Genomic DNA, 18,494 nt, shown 5'->3' with positions numbered 1-18,494 from the left:
AAGCTCAGAAGCACGAGATAAAGACAAACAGTTGTAGTACAGAAGAAGACTGCTAGCACAAAGGACAATAATGGAGTAAGCATAATAAAAAGGTGAGCTATGACTAAGGACCCGGTAGGGTCAGAAATGAGTCAGCTTGCATGCTGTTCTATTCTTGCCATTTTTCTGCCATGATTCAATAAAACTAATTGATTTTGCTATATGGAAGAAGTGTGGAGACATCTTTTTGAATAATAAAAAAAGTGTACCAGCCACCAATGCGGGTGGGGGCACCAGGTCAGGGGGAGGCATGGTTAAGCAGTGTTCTCCCCAGAAATTTTTCCAGCCGGATGTTATGAAATAGTAGCCGGATGGGATGAGATGAGAGAATGCAGGGCCGGTGCTTCTGTGCACAATTCTGCTTACAGCAGAGGAGGAGGCAAGCCAATGACAGCCGGGTGCTTATCAAAACTAGCCGGGTGGAGCACCTGGCTAAAAGCCTGGGGAGAACACTGGTTAAGGATTTGCAACAGCTTCGGGAAGTTTCTGTATCTGGTGGTCTTGGTGGGTAAGGACCTGTAGAGGCGGGAAGTTTTGAGGTAGAGGTTGCCAAGGTGAGAGGGATCATTTCACTATCCTAGTAGCCCTCGCCTCGCAGTCTAGAGGAGAAGATCAAATGGTGGTGGAGGGGGGGGGGGGAGAGGGGTGCCAATGATCTTTTCTGCAGCATTAATGATTCTCTGTAGCTTGTACCTATCACTCACAGTTGCCTTGCATACCATACAATGATGGAGGAGGAGCAGAGTATCGACAGTAAAAGCAGATCATCAGATCTTGCAACATTCCAAATTTTTTCAGCTACCGCAGAAAGAACAGACGTTGTTTTTCTTTCTTTTGGTTATTGGTGGTGTTTATGCCCACCTTGCGGTTGGGTTGGTATCTGGAAACTAGTGAGGAGATGTTCAGGGGAGAGAGATTGTGGAGAGCTTTGTAGGTTAGAGTTTGAACTGGATCCTCTGGTTAATTGGCAGCCAGTGAAGAGCTTGACAGAGCAGGCCGGCAGAGGAGGAGCATGAAAGATGAATGAGATGATCAGTCCAGTACAGTACAGATTGGAGCGGGGCCAGTCTGTTAGTTGGTATTCCACAAAGTGGTATGTTACAATCGCACACAGTTTCCCCACATGCAGAATCACACAGAATGCGACAGCCCTTACAGCTCCTCTCAGTGATTGGGCGGTTCTGTTTGCCTGGCTGTGTACCATGAGTGTAGGAGGAGTTTTGGGCTCACTGACCTGTGGTCTGCTTTAGAAATCAGAGGACTATAGTTACTGCTCGGATCATATTTGAATCCTCCTGTGACAGTGATTGGATCTGTTTTTTCAACTCACATCTGTCCTGTAAATATATTTTTCCTGGCAGAATTGGCCATGGAAACGGACTGCTAAAAACTCTGTATAAAGAGTTTTTGTTCCTGTTTTTGTTATTTACCCCTCCCTGTTTAGGAATATTACACATATTTAAATATCTTGCTAGTAAATCAGTTAAAAAAATACAGAACTATTTATTTTCTTAGTGTTTGGCTATCCCACTGCCTAGAAATGTTTTATTTGCAGGGAATTCATGCTGCCATTGACATTTGACTATATGGAGATGCTGAAGATTTTCTCCTGCTGTGTTAGGCCTGGTTCACACTTGGGCATTTCAGCGCTTTGCTGATTACCGGCTGTGTGTTGTGAAAGGCTTAAACGATTTGCCCTCACCATCCCACAAGCGCCTGTCTGGGCTAAGTGCCGGAATTTAAATAAAGGTGCACTAGTGTAATACTGGTAATTGTCCAGCTCCAAGTGGTAGTCAGGGCTGTGGAGCCGGTACAAAAATCATCTGAATCCGACTTCTCAGTTTATGAAAACACCGACTCTGACTTGAAGTACCCAAAATTGCACCGACCCCGACTCCTTAGTCTAATTTTTACACAGGCTATGGATTTGGTTCAAAAATCATCAGACTCCTCAGTTTATTGAAACCACCGACTCTGGGTACTGAAAATTGCTCTTACTCCGACTCCTCGACTCTGACACCACAGCCCTGGTCTTGTTGGAGAAGTGGATCTATCAGCTCCACAACAAATTTCCCACTGGTGCAAATGTATTGTGGGCACCCAGCTGTGTGCAAAGCGTTCTTCACCCCCATATATTCTAAAGGCATACGTCACGTGTAGCCAATGGAGAGACTCGGCAACTGGAGCAAGGAGAACAGGCTGGTGCATAACACTGCAAAAACAGTCAAACTAATCATTGACTTCAGGAAGTCTGCCCACACCCAACCTCCAATTTATATTGATGGCACTGAGGTAGCCAGGGTGCCCTGTGCCCGGCTCCTGGGTACTACCATCTCCAGTGACCTAAGCTGGAAGCCTAACATCACTGCCACCCAACGGAAAGCCCAGCAGGGACTTTACTTCTTCCGTCAGCTGAGAAAGTTCGGCATGACTCAAGTAATTCTAACCAACTTCTACTCCGCCACCATCGTATCGATCCTCTGCACTTCCATCTTGGTCTGGTATGCCGGCGCCACCACCAGCGACAAGGACGTACTACAGAGGGTCATCAGTTCAGCGGAGAGGATCATTGGGTGCCCCCTCCCTTCACTTGCTCTACTACACAACAAAAGGCTGAAATCCAGGGCGCTGAGGATCGCCAACACACCCATGCCACCGCTACTTCAGCCTGCTGCCACTGGGCCGGAGGCTACGGGCCATCTCCACAAAAACCGCGAGACATAGGAATTCTTTCTTCTCCTCAGCGGTCAACCTCCTAAATTCTCTCCACATGCTACCGTCAATTCAAGCCCCGACGGACTGAGGGGCCAGCTGCACTATGGCTGATCAGTTGACCAACCACCCCAAAAGACTAACTGCCAGGCACCTCAGTTCACACTGGGGACTGTGATGCATATATTAGAATGTTGTAATGTAATGTAATGTGAACTTGATGCCTTTGCTGTCACTGCTATCTATTTATGTCTCTTTCCATCTATGGCTATCATTCATAAAGCATTTCTGCATGCGGAAATGCTTAAAACAGCTGACTTTACCGACCACTTAGCAAAGTCAGCATTCATAAAGCCTCTTTCCACATGAAAAAATGACACTACCGAGCAGAGTGATAAATCACCGCCTTGTGCGGTGATTATCGTTACAAATGTAGCAAAATGTTCATTCATAAAGATCACCGCAAGCGGTGTGAGGTCGGGAAGTACCGCTCCTTCTGATGTGGCGATAACAATGTAAATGAATGGAGACACACAGACCTCCCAGGCAGCTGCAGCAGAGCGGAACACGGATAAATGTATCAACTCGGCAGCTTCCGTGTCTCCGCAAGCCTACCGCCTGCCTAGTTCGGGGAATCTCCGCACTGCTACCGCAACTGGATACTTTTTTTATGAATGCCCACCCAGAAGTCTAAAAATCCGCCAGCGGTGTTTTCCCGCATTGATTCTCTTTACCGACAGCCTGTTCATGAATGATAGCCTATGTCTCTCCCAGAGCTATATGTACTGTGCCAAAAATAATTCCGGGCATGACCCAGTCATGCTTGGTGAAATTAACGATTCTGATTCTTACCTTGTGAAGTTTAACCCCATACCTTGCCCGCTTACTTGGGATGTACTGTTCCAGTCTGAGTCTCTCATGAAACTGTGCCAGGGACTCATTGGATTAATCATGGAGTCAATTTGGATATAGGTTCATCATGTTATACTATTGTAAGATTTTTCATACCTCAAAATTGAGTGCTGCCATTTTTTGTGGGTTTCTTTTTTTTCTCTGGTTATTGGTGAAATATTTGACAGTGTTCTTGAATATTCAGCAAAAGGAAGAAGCTTAGATCCTCCATCTATTCCACTCGGTTGTCTCCCACTACCGCCCATTGCTGCCCCATGTGTAAGTTTCTTTGGCTTGTCCCCGCTCAGCTCATTCAGGAGCTTTCATCTCCAGATCCCCATGCAGTAAGCAACTGTATCCAAAGATCCTCAAGGACTCCGCGTAAAGTACCACGATCGTTTGACTTCCCAGCCGCAGGGATGAAAGGCTCACATTTGCTGGCCTGTGCGCACGATCGTGTGGGCAGAAGAACACGATTGAGATGGTCGCAGTGACAGGGGGTATTGGTGGCAGGGGACAAAAATCCCCTGAGCCAATCCGTACTTGTCCTCCGAGGATGATCACTGTTCTCTTGCTTATTTCCTCCACTCCCGCTGCCGATCATTAGATTCATTAATCTACACTCATGTCCCTGTGATCGCAGGCATCAATGAAATCCCTACGTGACTTTGGAAGTAATGCTTTACGCACAGTACTTGCGTACAAATAGAAAATAATGCGCAAGGACATCTTGTTGCCAAATAGTAAAATTACACCTACATACATAAGAGTGTGACATTTTTTAATAATATGTCAAGAGGGTATATTACGGTGCTGTTACATTTATGGGCATGTAAATAGTGATGGATGTAAAACTGAAAAAAAATACACCTTTATTTCCAAATAAAATATTGTCACCATACATTGTACTAGGGCAGTGATCTGCAAACATGGCTCTCCAGCTGTTAAGGAACTACAAGTCCCACAATGCATTTGCCTTTATGAATCATGACTGTCGCTGTCAGTCTCCGGCAATGCATTGTGGGACTTGTAGTTCCTTAACCACCCTGGCGTTCTATTGAGATCGCCAGGGCTGCTGCGGGAGGGTTTTTTTTTTAATTAAAAAAAAAACTATTTCATGCAACCAACTGAAAGTTGGCTGCATGAAAGCCCACTAGAGGGCGCCCCGGAGGCGTTCTTCTGATCGCCTCCGGCAAGCATAAGTAACGAGGAAGGCTGCAATGAGCAGCCTTCCTTGTTTGGCTTTCCTCGTCGCCATGGCGACGAGCGTAGTGACGTCATGGACGTCAGCCGACGTCCTGACGTCAGCCGCCTCCGATCCAGCCCTTAGCGCTGGCCGGAACTATTTGTTCCGGCTGCGCAGGGCTCGGGCGGCTGGGGGGACCCTCTTTCGCCGCTGCTCGCGGCGGATCGCCGCAGAGTGGCGGCGATCAGGCAGCACACGCGGCTGGCAAAGTGCCGGCTGCGTGTGCTGCTTTTTATTTTATCAAAATCGGCCCAGCAGGGCCTGAGCGGCACCCTCTGGCGGTAATGGACGAGCTGAGCTCGTCCATACCGCTAAGGTGGTTAACAGCTGGAGAGCCAAGTTTGCAGATCCCTGTACTAGGGATATACAGTAATTTAAATGTTGCAATAACCGGGACAAGTGGGCAAATAAAATGTGTGGCTTTTATCCACAGTAGAACGTTTGATTTTAAAACTATAATGGCCGAAAACTGGGAAATTAATTGGTGGAGGAAAAAACAACATATAGATCATTCCGTTGTGATAAATAGTGATAAAGTTATTAGGGAATGAATGGGAGGAGCGCTGAAATGTGAAAATTCCTCTTGTCCATAAGGTAAAAACAACCTGTGGGCTGAAGTGGTTCATTAAACCCCTTCCCACACTAACATGATAATGAGGGATCTTGTGATGTGCAGAGAACATCAGTATGATGAGTAATCATTTCTGTTTTTTTCTAGAATCTTGTGGCTGTCTCCATGCCTGGCTGTGGCTTTTCTTGATCCTCCTTGTAATGTCTGGTGTCATCATTTACCTGTTTTACCAGCACTACCAGTGTTACTCATTACCGTGCAGGCGGAAGCCAGAGAACACCGCGTAAGTCATTTATGTAATTGTTTTCTTGCTAGAACATTTACAAATAATCAGTGTAGCCATTTTTATGTAAATTGTTCTGATTTCAGCATGTTTATAAATTGATCTATATTGGTATGTAGCCCTGCCATTGATGTTTGCTCTAGGCTAGGATGTCATGCAGCCTTCTGCCCCAGAGCACTCTGGGAGATCAGGTGATGTTTCTGCTCAGTACACAGGTGAAAAAAAACATTCCAAAGTGACTCTCCTTGCCAGCAGTAAAGAGGCCGGCATATTTGATAAATTTAAGAATATAAATCAGGGTGAGGGAAGATTTTACAATGGGAAAACATTAACTAAATGTACCTATAAATGAATACTAAAAAAATGTTGGGATTTCACACTGCGCTCAAGGATCGGGTTATTCAACAGAATAGTCCAACACAAAGATAAAGTTCAATCAGTTGGTTCGCTATTGTAAGGATACACACAATATTCAACAGCGCTCCATGGTATGTTTTCAACAAGCACACTGGTCTGAAGTAAGCTCCCGCAGGAATGCCACTCGCCAAATTTGCAGACACTCGCCATAGTTACCGGTCCTTTGTGGCAACAGCAATTATTCTCACTTAACAGGCACACAGTAGCATCAATAAAGACACGGCATTCAGAAGCTGTATGCAGCAACAGGCTGTATTGGAGCAAGCGATGACACTACATGTTTTGGGCGGAGCCCTTCATCAGGTGTACCACCCACCATCAAACAAAGTATTATATACCCCACACCCAGGAAGTGACAACATATGTAAATAATTACAAAAGTAAATACAACGAATCGGGGAACTACACATACATGTCTACCCTGACAAAACTGAGAATACATGAGTGTATAGTAGTACAAAATAATCACTGATTATATACAATTACAAAATGTTGCAATAGATTAGATCCTGAATCAAGGACTTCTCTAACAGATGCATCAAGTCCGTTATTGCTCTGTGGATTCCCCCCTGTAAAAAATTCAAAGAAAACAAGCAAAATTGTTATTCTCATTCAGGCCCTTTGGAGAGATATAGTCAAATCTCCATATCTATTTGGCTTCACGTTGCAAAAGCAACCTATCCCTATTACCACCCCTCTTGAGTGGCGGAATAGAATCAATGATAAACCATCTCAATTGGGACACTGCGTGCCCAGCCTGCACGAAATGCCTAGCTACAGGAGTGTCATAATTCGCTTTTCCAGCGGCGTGATTGGTGATAGCCTGTTTATGCTGTTGAATCCTGCATTTTGCCATGTGTCTGGTCTTCCCGATGTAGACCAGACCACATGGACAATTCAGGCCATATACCACAAAAGTCGTGTAACAAAAGTAACGATTCGTAATAACAGGCACACGGGCGCTGCTAGCCCCAAAGATCAGTGGCACGTGCCCCGGATCTATTCTGGGGTGCCCCGGATGTCCCCCAGGCAGAGTCAGCTGTGGTGCCTCAATGGCGGGCATGCTGAGAGCTGTGGTGCATCAATTGGGCGTAAGCTGGGTGCTGTTGTGCCTCTATGTAGGCATACTGAGTGCTGTGGTGCTATGCTGGGCAATGGGATGCTTTTATTGGGATATGCAGGGAGCTGTGATTCTTCTATGGGGCATGCTGGGAGTTTTGGTGCCTCATTGGGAGGCCCATGGGAGGGGGACCACTAGAAGGTCAGGGAATGCTATGGTGGAGGGACTGGCAGATAACCTGGAGGCAGGCCAGCCCACCCAGCAGAAAGCCAGACCAGCCAGCACAGAAGCCTAGTTAGGTTTAAGTGCTTATTTATGTGATGTGCTGCTTTATTTTATTTTTTTATGGGGCTTCATCCAACATTTTGCTGGGCAGACCTACTTAGACTTCTGTTAAGTTCATGTAAATGTGGCTCCACCCATGACCACACCCACATTCTGGAGCGTGGCCACACCCATTTTCCATCTGGAGTGCCCAAAAGTTCCCTGGATCTCTTAGGAACCTAGCCATGCCCCTGCTGAGCCACATATAAAATTTAAAGTAATACATACATTAAAAAAGTGTGATTTCTCAGATTTCACCCATTATAGATGTAAAATAAAGTGCTACGGTACATAAAAGGCATTAACTGTATTCATCCTATCCAATTTATCACATCATATTAATTATGTTCCTGGTATAGGAAAGTATATTCACAAAATTCATAAGCTTAAAGTACACCTGAACTGGGAATAAAGACTTTTACTTACCTGGGGTTCTTCAAGCCTCCTAAGGGCCCCTCAGTGTCCACTGGGTCCCCTCCGCTATGTCGTTGTCACCTTAAAGTCTCTAATTGACTGGGTCACTGTGACGCTGGGTGTTTGGCGTGCACATAGAATACAATAAATTGAGGTCAGGTTGAAACTAGGTCATACACAAGAAGTCAGATGGCTACAGTACAAGAGGGTCAAGACAAGTGCTAAGTCAATATACAGGCTGAGGTCATACACATAGGATCAGATGGCTGAGGTACAGAAGGGATGAGACAGAGACAAGGTTGTTAGGCTAGCGGAGGTCTATAACGGGTATCAGATGACTGAGGTACAAAGGGACGAGACTTTAATCAGAGTGGTGAACTTGCCCGATCATACACAGAAATACAATAATACGAATAATTACAATATATTTATATTACACAGTTCTAAAGTGACTGGAGTACATATATATCGGGCTGATGCGCAATATATGAAATGAAGCTCTCAAACAACTATCTCACTAGGATAAGGACCAAGAACCAGCGTACTGATTAGTATCAAGGCCGATGAGCAAGTGAATGCTCTGGCTTTATATACCCAAAGGATCGTTCCTAAGCCCACCCCCAGCAAAGCTAGCACCTCCTGCAAAAAAGGTGTCAGCTGATGACATCTCAGCTGACACCTATGGACACGCCTTCTCAGCCTATAAAGGCTGCGCGCGTCCGTCTGTTCCCACTGCGCACGCGCGCATGCCGAACCCCCGCCGCAGGGGTGCTGGGGATGCGACAGGAGGACGGCGGAGCGGAAGTCTCAGTACGCGAACGAGTCCCGCCGGAGACGCCGTGGGAGACATCTCGGGACTCGCCGCTGACAGGTAAGATTATGACAGTCACGCAGTATAGCGCATGTGCTATCCTGGCCATGCACCTCCTCGATTAGCTCACACAGCCGAAAGTGTTCTGTGCATGCACGGTTTGTAAACACTCCTGTGGGTCCCACCACTAATGCATGGTACACACCATGCAATTTCCCATCAGATAGACAGTCGGATTGATAATTTCACCTAAATGTCCAGGTCCCAGCCAGCAGCATTATAAATGTATGGGAGTGAAGTCTGGTATAGTAAACCTGGATATAATAGAACAGTTATAGTAAACCTGTTTTTTTGCCCTCTGCGGTATTCTGTATCCGGCTATAATGAAAAGTGGGCGGGCGCATGTGTCATACACCTATTGGAGATCCATGAGCCGTGGTCGGGCTCGCAGCCACTTGGAGCCTGCTCTCTATCTACGCACATTTTGATGCATGAGCTAAAGACTGCAAGCTTTATCTACTGGTGGTGGCATCTATGCTTCCTCTATAAACTGCTGCCTGATTATTGAGAGAATTGCCTATCATCTATGACTTGCATGTGCATGGCTGCAATGCTGCGGTATCATCCAGGCTGCACAGAAAAACAATATTGGTACCTGCATTAACAGGTAAGACCTATGCTTCCTGTTGTGTGTTTATTGCATGCAAATCCCTGCATATGGAGCACGGTGCACTTTACTCTAGCTTAGATGCTGTCATTGCATGCTTGCTGAAGCATTGAAAAGAATAAATTACTCCCATTTATTAATTGAATTACGATACAGTATTACAGTATACTTTATGTATATACCATGCATATGACAATTTCTGATGTAGTAATCTACTTGGCCCAGTTCCTTGGAGTTTACTATAAAGCTATTGTACTGTATTTGACTTTGATCTTAACGTATATTTTCTCCTATGTGTATACTTTTCTCCTGGTACGGTCTCAATAATTAAACATTTTAATTGTAAAAATGTGGAAGAAGAGGATGGGTAAAAAGTTTATGTTGAAGGGGATGTGGTCTAAAAAGTGTGTGTGGTTATAATAGGAGGCTAACCAGTGATTTCCAAGAGCCCCCATGTTTCATTCCCATTTCTTTCAGGCTAATATGGTCTCCCTGTTACATGCCCCATTCCACATAGTGCTCCAGTTACAGTGCCCTCCCACCCCCTCTAATTTAGTGCCCCTCACTATGGTGGTGAGAGATCAGCAATGCTGGAGCAATTAGTTCAGTTAGGCACTTCTCCCCATACCAGCGATTATTTTGGTGCCTGTATGTGCCAGTCAGGCTCTTTTGACGTGTGTACTGTGTCCTAATCTGATGATGTCATCAGAATGGGACCTGCTACATGCAGAGCAGGAAGCTTGCTGCAGTGCAGAGCTGTGGAGCACTGTGATGGTCGGAATAGGTGACTGTGTTACTTGTCTCAGCATCCCTTCCATCTGTTCATCTCCTCAGAGGGCTCCAGTGGACATACAAGTGTTAACTGCATTCACCAGAACATATAACACTGGGGGGTGGGGAGTGATAACATTTTTATTTTTTTAAATCTTTACTTACCTTTACTCTTTACTTACCTGGCCTAATCGATCTTTATTTCAGGAGTCGTAATACTGCCACAGAAGTGGATTTAGAACAGGAGTCTCGTCTCCTAGACCAAAACCAAGGATCACCTACTCATGCAGCACAACCTGCTTCCCTTCCTTACAGCTGAAGAAAGGAAAGTGCTGGATCTGCCTGGCATGACCATTACTTCTGCAGATATTGGCTGCTGAAATATTATGGAAATTTTCATTTATTTATTGGAATGAAAAACACCTGACATTTCATCTAGCTTCTGACTGAGCAACCGACAGAGCTGCGTGCATGTATTGCATAGGATTGTATGGGTTGTGCTGTTCACCCCCTGCACTATGTATTAGAATTCCCAGTGCACACACACAACCACACCTCACTTCTAGCACAGTTATAGCATACAATTGAGTAGATTGCATATATCCAGATAGCTCAGTGAGTAGCTAGTTGGGAGGTGATATATTATATGCACTTTAAAAAAAAATAATATATATTATTCTCAACATTTATCTTATTGGTAACTGTATAAACTGTGCACGGACTAGCTGCCCCTACACTGATCAGAACCAGCAGCTATTGGAATCAAATGAATGATATATATATATATATATATAGTATGGATCTACACGATGGGTTGAGTTCAGGTAGGTGGGAGGAGGTGGGGTATCGAGGGTTCACTTGATCATAGTAGGAGCAGAAGCGGAGTATATGAATTTAAATTATAAGCAGTAATGATGTTAAATTAACACTAGGATTCCGAGGATCTAAATCACAAATATTTCTGATAAATGTGGACAAACTGTATTTGAGGAATCAGTGATGTATAATATGGAAGATCTTTTTGTAATAATGGCACTACTTTGCATGTAAAAGCGATGTGTCCACCAGCCAAAAGTATTTGCGTCATGAGGCGAGTCGATATGTAAATGCCGGGCATTAAGAACCAATCATTCTTGCTCGCTCCATAGCCCCCTGACGAATGTGGGTGATGGGGAGACATCGTAAATCCAGAGTTCAAATGTGAATGGGCAGAGTAACAGATGGTGTATGTATTCTGCCCAGCCACTTTTGAACTCTGGATTTACAATGTCTTCCTATCACCCGGAGTCTGATGTATGTTATGTTTTAGTAAACTAGTGTTCTTATCTTTTTGTCATACATTAGCTAGCATGCCTCCTCCTGTTGGAAGGTGAGTGCTTTTAATTTTTTTTTTGTTTGTTTCTTGGGCCTTGGAGATCATCCCCACAAAAGAAATGTAAAGAGAAGTTGAATTTGTTAGTTTGCATGATTAGAGTAAGACTCGCCGTATTGGGGACACTTTGGCGTAGTCGGTGAGCTTAAGCGCATTTACTAATGTTGTGAAGCGTGACCAAGAGCCCCTGTTACTTTTTACTTTTTCGTGTGCTGCAACCTTTAGTACACACACACACACACACACACACACACACACACACACACACACACACAATGTATTATATATATTATATATATATATATATATATATATATATATATATATATATATATATATATATATATATATTATATATATATATATATATATGATATTTATATATATATATATATATATATATATATATATATATATATATATATATATATATATATATATATATATATATATATATATATATATGAAAAGTAGCAGCCTTTTTCAATTAATAAATTAAGGAAGCATTTTATATATAACAGATCTTTTTTTAATTATTATTATTTTTTTTTTACAAGGTTTTCAATCCTTCTATTGTATCAAATCACAGCCCTCAACGTGGCTTGGAGGAATAGGGAGGCTTCACGTAAATGCTAAACAAACAATTACCAGCATGCTGCAGTCATGTGACAAGTGGTACAAAAATAGAAGCATGGAAGATGCAAGTTAAATTACACAGAAATATGTCCTCCCTGACTCTTGTTCCCCCCCTCCCTTCTCTTGCTCATTGTGTATTCATTAGCTGCCCTCCTCCCAGAGCCTTCAGACACTCCCACTGAGGTGTATACTAACAACTGCACTGACTGTTTTTTATTTACACATCCAATCACTGAGACACCTCAGCCTTGCTTGTTAACACGAGTAATCAGAGGGTGTTTCAGATAAGAAGCTCGCAGGGAAATAAATGGAAGAGGAGGAATATATTCTAGATAAAAAGAACTCCCAGCATTCAACTGTTTGGCTCTAGGGCCAGTGCTCCTAAAGTGTGTGATAACTACAAACCATAACAGCAGAAAACGTTTTGCAAGTTTTGAATGCAGGATTATCATCTTTATCACTTAATACACTCAAACTAGTTGCTGTTGAAATTTGATTTTTACGGTGACAATACCATTTTAAACGGAAATAAATATGGCAGCCTCCATATCCCTCTCACTACAGTTGTCCTTTAAGGAAAGAAGATACTTGCCTGTGGAGAGGGAAGGCTCTGGATCCTATAGACCCTTCCCTGACCCCCCCCCTCCTTCATCCTTTTATTTCAGCGATGTACCCCAGTGAACTGATTCCACCGCTGGGAGCCCTTGGAAGACTTTGGAAGCACCTGTGCATATTCCCACATTCTTAGTACGAAGCCACCTGTCTTAGGGAGCCCTCAAGGACACAAGTGCTCCCGAAGCCTTTCGAGGGTCCCCGAAGTAGTATTCGACCAGTTGAAATGAGGGAACCAAGCGAGGACAGGAAGGGTTAAAAATCATAAAAACACGCCAGGGATACCCCAATCCACAATGGTATAAACCGCTAATATAGCGGAGGGGATGCGGTGAATCGTCTGCACTCAGCCAAATGGCTTATCAAAGATCCGCCAATGCAGCTGGTCTGCCTGCTACAAAAATGCATTCACCCACTGGCAAAATTCAAAGCATCCACGCTACACAGCCTAGCCGCGTTCGACCAGCTTTGTGTGCTCTAACGTCACTCTGTGGCTCCGCCCAACGTTTCGTTGCCTTAGCAACTCCTCGGGCCAAAATATGGGCAGATAGCTCTTTTGTCTCCTTTAAGGTAGCCATACACTTGCCGATTTGTCATCAGATCGACCAACAGATAGATCCCTCTCTGATCGAATCTGATCAGAGAGGGATCGTATGGCTGCCTTTACTGCAAACAGATTGTGAATCGATTTCAGCATGAAGCCGATCACAATCTGTGAAGCTGCCGCCGCTGCCCCCACCTCCCCCCCTCCTGCATACATTACCTGCTCCGGCCAGCGCGAGTCCCCCGGTCTCCGCTGTCTTCTTCTCCGCGCTCAGCTCCGGCTGGCTTCACTGAACTTCCTGCCGGGGGAAGTTTAAACAGTAGAGGGCGCTCTACTGTTTAAACTTCCTGCCGGGACAGGAAGTTCAGTGAAGCCAGCCGGACCCGGAGCGGAGAAGAAGACAGCCGGTCGGAGCAGGTAATATATTGCCACTAGCGTCAGTCATCGGGCATTTGAACGCCGATATCGACGCACTCCCGACCCGCCGGCGATCGAGCAAAATCTTCCGCACGGACGGCTAGACGGGAATGATTGATTTCGGACGGAAATCGATTGTTCTGTCAGCGTTTGCACAACGATTTCACAGCAGATTCGATCAGTGATCGAATCTGCTGTATATCGGCGGGAAAATCGTTATGGGCCCCTTTAACCTGTTAAAATTTAATAGGAATTTCCCCGAAATGGAGAAATTTCAATATCTTCAGATTTGGCAATTTATTGTTATTGAGCAGATTAGTAAATGCGATACCCCCCCCCCCCCCCTCGTTTTGCACAACATAGAGCCGAGGGTGTTATTTCAATTTGAAATGAGCACCTGACTATGTTCTCCCTTTTTAAAACAAGTTGTATGTTGGTGTGGGAATCAGATTTGGATATGATACTATCTGAAAAACAGGGAAGCAATATTTTTCAGCAAATTATGAAATCTTCCAGATCACCTTGCATTAGGAAAACCTCAGTTAAATGTATTTTTGCGCTGGTTTAGCACTCCCTATAGGCTTCATCAAATCTGTTCCTCACAATGGGCAGACCTGTTTTGTAATTTGTAAAACTTAATGAGTAAAATAGAACTAATCATTTTTCCACCGTCTCTGTCCACCTCCCTGCCTGAAGTAACAATAAATGTTAATAACACTCCCATAACTTCAGTTCCCAAAGCACAGTGCTTGGGGGAAATATTCGACTCATTTCTCTCTTTTATTCCTCATGTTCACTCCATAACCAGCTCCTGCCATCTCCAACTCAAAAACATATCTCGCATTCGACCTTTTCTCACTCAAGACACAACTTAAATGTTAATACATGCTCTTATAATTTCTGCAACGTACTACTTTGTGGACTACCTTCTAACCGATTGGCCCCGCTCCAGTCGGTACTGAACTCAGCTGCTCGTCTCATTCATCTTTCTTCTCGATCTTCCTCTGCTGACCCGCTCTGTCAAGCTCTTCACTGGCTGCCAATTAACCAGAGGATCCAGTTCAAACTCCTAACCCTGACCTACAAAGCTCTCCACAATCTCTCTCCCCGTTACATATCCTCTTATTTCCAGATACAAACCCAATCGCAATCTCAGATCTGCACATGATCTTCTGTTGTGATCCTCTAGAATCACCTACTCACATTCACGCTTACAAGATTTTGCACGCGCTTCACTCCTTCTCTGGAATCCCCTCCCACAACACATTCATCACTCGCCAACCTTTATTACGTTTAAACGCTCTTTAAAAACTAATTTGTTCCAACAAGCATATGCGCTACCCTAGGCCACTTCCCTTTGTACTAAGACCAAATTGCACTCCTACTAGGTATCCTAAAACACACTGCCTCTATATATTTGTTGTATACTACCCCTCCTCTTGTCCCCCCCCCCCCCCCCATTCCCACAAAATTGGGAGAGAGCCCTGCCCTTGCGAGCTTACAATCGTAAGCTCGCAAGGGCAGGGCTCTCTCCCCATTTTGTGTCTTGGAATAATTATACATTTTATTTATCATGTTACTTTTATCACTGTCATCATCAATACTGTATTTTGTATTCTGTATTTTGTATCTTTTTTTTGTATTTTGTCACTAGTTATGTATCTTGTATATTGGTGTACACCATTGTCTGTATTATTATGTACCCCATGTTTGTTTGTTACTTTGTACAGCGCTACGGAATATGTTGGTGTTTTATAAATCAATAATAATAATAATTGTGGGTCCAATGGTGGTCTAGTGCACAAGTACTGGCAATGTAGTGTAGTTAGGGTTTCTGGAAAGCTTTCTGGGGTATATATAAATTGGTAACTAAACAAGTCATTAACTAGGCATTATTAATGGCCCTCACTGAGTAAGTTACCCTTTTTTGCATTTCATTGTTGGTTCTTGTACATTTTATGTGGCATGGAAAGATTATATACAAATTCTTCTTCTTTTGTATAACTGGTAATATTTATGTTTTTTTCTATACTATTTTGACATGAAAATGTTGCTGTTTTTCTTATCTGATCCATGTATTTTATATCATGCAATAAACCATTTTGATAAACTGCAAAAGGACAGTTTTTGTTTTTTTTACACCTAACTACCGTGTTTCCCCGAAAATAAGACAGTGTCTTATATTAATTTTTGCATCAAAAGATGTGCTAGGGCTTATTTTCAGGGGATGTCTTAATTTCTATGAACACACAAGATTCTGTGCTGTGCCTTCCCACTGCACCGACTCTTACTCTGCTGGATCCACCTCTTGTGTGTTCCTGTGTCCCCGTTGTGCCTTTAGTGTCCTCCTCTAATCCTCTGTCCCCTTGTCCTCCTGTGTCCATTGTGTCTTCCACTTTCCCCATGTCCTGTGATATTCCCCTGCATCCTCTTTCCCCGAGCTCCATGCTGCTGTGTCCCACGAGATTCTGCCTATACATATATGTATGTTTATTCTTATCATTGACCCCTGTGGCTAGGGTCCAATTCGGTGCACTCCCCCTTCCCCTGTATGTTTGTCAGCATGCAGACAGCTTATGCTGGTGTATGCGCATGGTGCACATGGACACATAATGTTAGCTCCCTTGTGCGATTGGTAAGATGCACTGTCTTTCCCAGGAGAGGAAGTTAGGATGTGTGCTCCTAATCCATTGATAGGTTTGATGCAATGATTGTGTTTGCATGTCTGCACTATGCATGTTACAAGGCCAGAGTTAGGACACCTATGTTTACCTGGGTACTTCTATGCAGTATAGGTGACTAAGCATAAGAATGCATTCTTCTGTGAACTAAAACCCTGGCTTTTAATTTAGCTGTAGGGATAACAGTTGTGCCTGGATGAGTAAATCTGTGAATGCATTTGTTTGAACATTTGCATGTGAGTGTGCGAAGGGTTAATTGATTTTTTCTGTTTCTAGCCACACCCCCTTCAGCACCTCCCTTTCCCTAATAATTTATTTAATGTCCTAACTAGAGGCGATGTGCCTGGATATATGTATGGAGATTCTGCCTATGGGGAAGAAGTACGGCAACTTGTGTTTCTGGGCTCCAGTAACAACACTAGTTGCCATACTTTTTCCCCTCTGCTGCTAGGGCTTACTTTCGGGGTAGGGCTTATATTTCAAGCATGCTCGAAATTCTTACTAGGGCTTACTTTCTGGGGATGTCTTAATTTCACGGAAAGAGGGTATATAGCCATTCTTTATTTGCAAAGCCTCTGCATTGTCAGAATAAGAAGAATAATCCACAGAGGTCACCAGTACAAGTCAAGATCTATGGCTGTTCAAGTTTGAGTATGTTTTAAGATTCTGACTCGTGTCGTTTTCCTGAAACTTGAAAGTTTGACAGGTTTTTTTTTTTTATGTTTCTTTCAGTTTCTCGCTAAATCTATGTTTTTCATACATATATCAGATATGACACTGGTCCAGATGATAGAAGGGAATTGGTGTTATGTGACTACACCCGGTTATGACTTGATTAACAAAAGTTGACAAAAATGAAACCACTGCCTCCTGTTTTTGCCAATAGTGAATGCTTTATCTGCCAAGAATGCCGCCCATCAGTGATGTCACAGAAAATCACTGTAATTTTTGAAGAGGGACAAATTATTTATGTATTCACTCCTCCTTTCTTTAAAGTGGACCTGAGGTGAAAATAAACTGATAAAGTGAACCATTGTATTTATGCTCCTAGTCCTAAAAAATGGCTTTTTGTTTAGAGATACCATGGATTTATTTTACATTTAAATATTTACAAACTAGATTTAATGTTTTGTTGCCTCTGCTCAGTGGCAGTCTATTAAGTGCCCCAGAGTTAGAAAAATGTCAATAGTTCATGTATTTTATCTTCCTCTGCTCTCAGAAGTTGAATTCTGCCAGGAAAACTTCACTGTCGCTACACCTAACACTAACCTCACTGCCCCTAAACCTAACACTAACCTCACTGCCCCTAAACCTAACACTAACCTCACTGCCCCTACACCTAACACTAACCTCACTGCCGCTATACCTAACACTAACCTCAGTGCCGCCACACCTAACACTTTCCTCACTGCCCCTACACCTAACACAAATCTCACTGCCACTAGACCCAACACAAATCTCACTGCCACTACACCCATCACGAATCTCACTGCCACTACACCCAACGCTAACCTCACTGCCCCTACACCTAACACTAACCTCACTGCCTCTACACCTAACACTAACCTCACTGCCCCTACACCTAACACTAACCTCACTGCCCCTACACCAATACTAGCCTCACAACTACCACTCCAAACACTTACCTCACTGCCACTATAACTCACACCACACTAACCCTCCTTCCACTACACCCAACATTTACCAGCTCAGTATTTAACACCATTTTACCTAACCCGCTGAACAACAAACTCTATGCACTAGGAATTGCTCCCTCTATATTTAACGGATTAATGGACTTTCTCACAAATCACCCTCAAGCTGTCCGCTAGGGCAAGTTCACACTGGGTGATTTTTCAGCGATTTGCTGATCACTGGCGATCAGCTAAATGCTGCTACTTATGCAAGTCAATGGTAGTGTTCACACTGTAGCGATCGCCAGTGATTAGCGATGTGCTGATGGTGCATGCAGCATTTTTGGAGTGATTACATTTCAATGTTATACAGCAGAATCACAAAACGCAAT

At 43.7% G+C, this 18,494-nt stretch overlaps 1 protein-coding gene across 4 annotated transcripts in view; it reads left to right on the top strand.

The window, feature by feature from the left end:
- Positions 1-18,494, top strand: part of LOC137547330 (nectin-1-like) — a 250,673-nt gene that overhangs the window by 203,934 nt on the left and 28,245 nt on the right. For 3 of the 4 annotated variants that reach the window (XM_068270805.1, XM_068270803.1, XM_068270806.1), the window contains exon 6: positions 5,607-5,742. In XM_068270805.1, coding sequence (XP_068126906.1) covers positions 5,607-5,742 — 136 coding nt within the window. Of the gene's footprint in view, positions 1-5,606; positions 5,743-10,413; positions 11,844-18,494 lie in introns of those variants that run through there. The other variant, XM_068270804.1, reaches the window with a different exon arrangement.

The sequence above is a fragment of the Hyperolius riggenbachi genome, chromosome 2 (genome assembly GCF_040937935.1).
Source record: "Hyperolius riggenbachi isolate aHypRig1 chromosome 2, aHypRig1.pri, whole genome shotgun sequence".
Lineage (NCBI taxonomy): Eukaryota > Metazoa > Chordata > Amphibia > Anura > Hyperoliidae > Hyperolius > Hyperolius riggenbachi.
The sequence above is the reverse complement of the archived record's forward strand: the minus strand, read 5'-3'. Positions and strand labels throughout refer to the sequence as shown.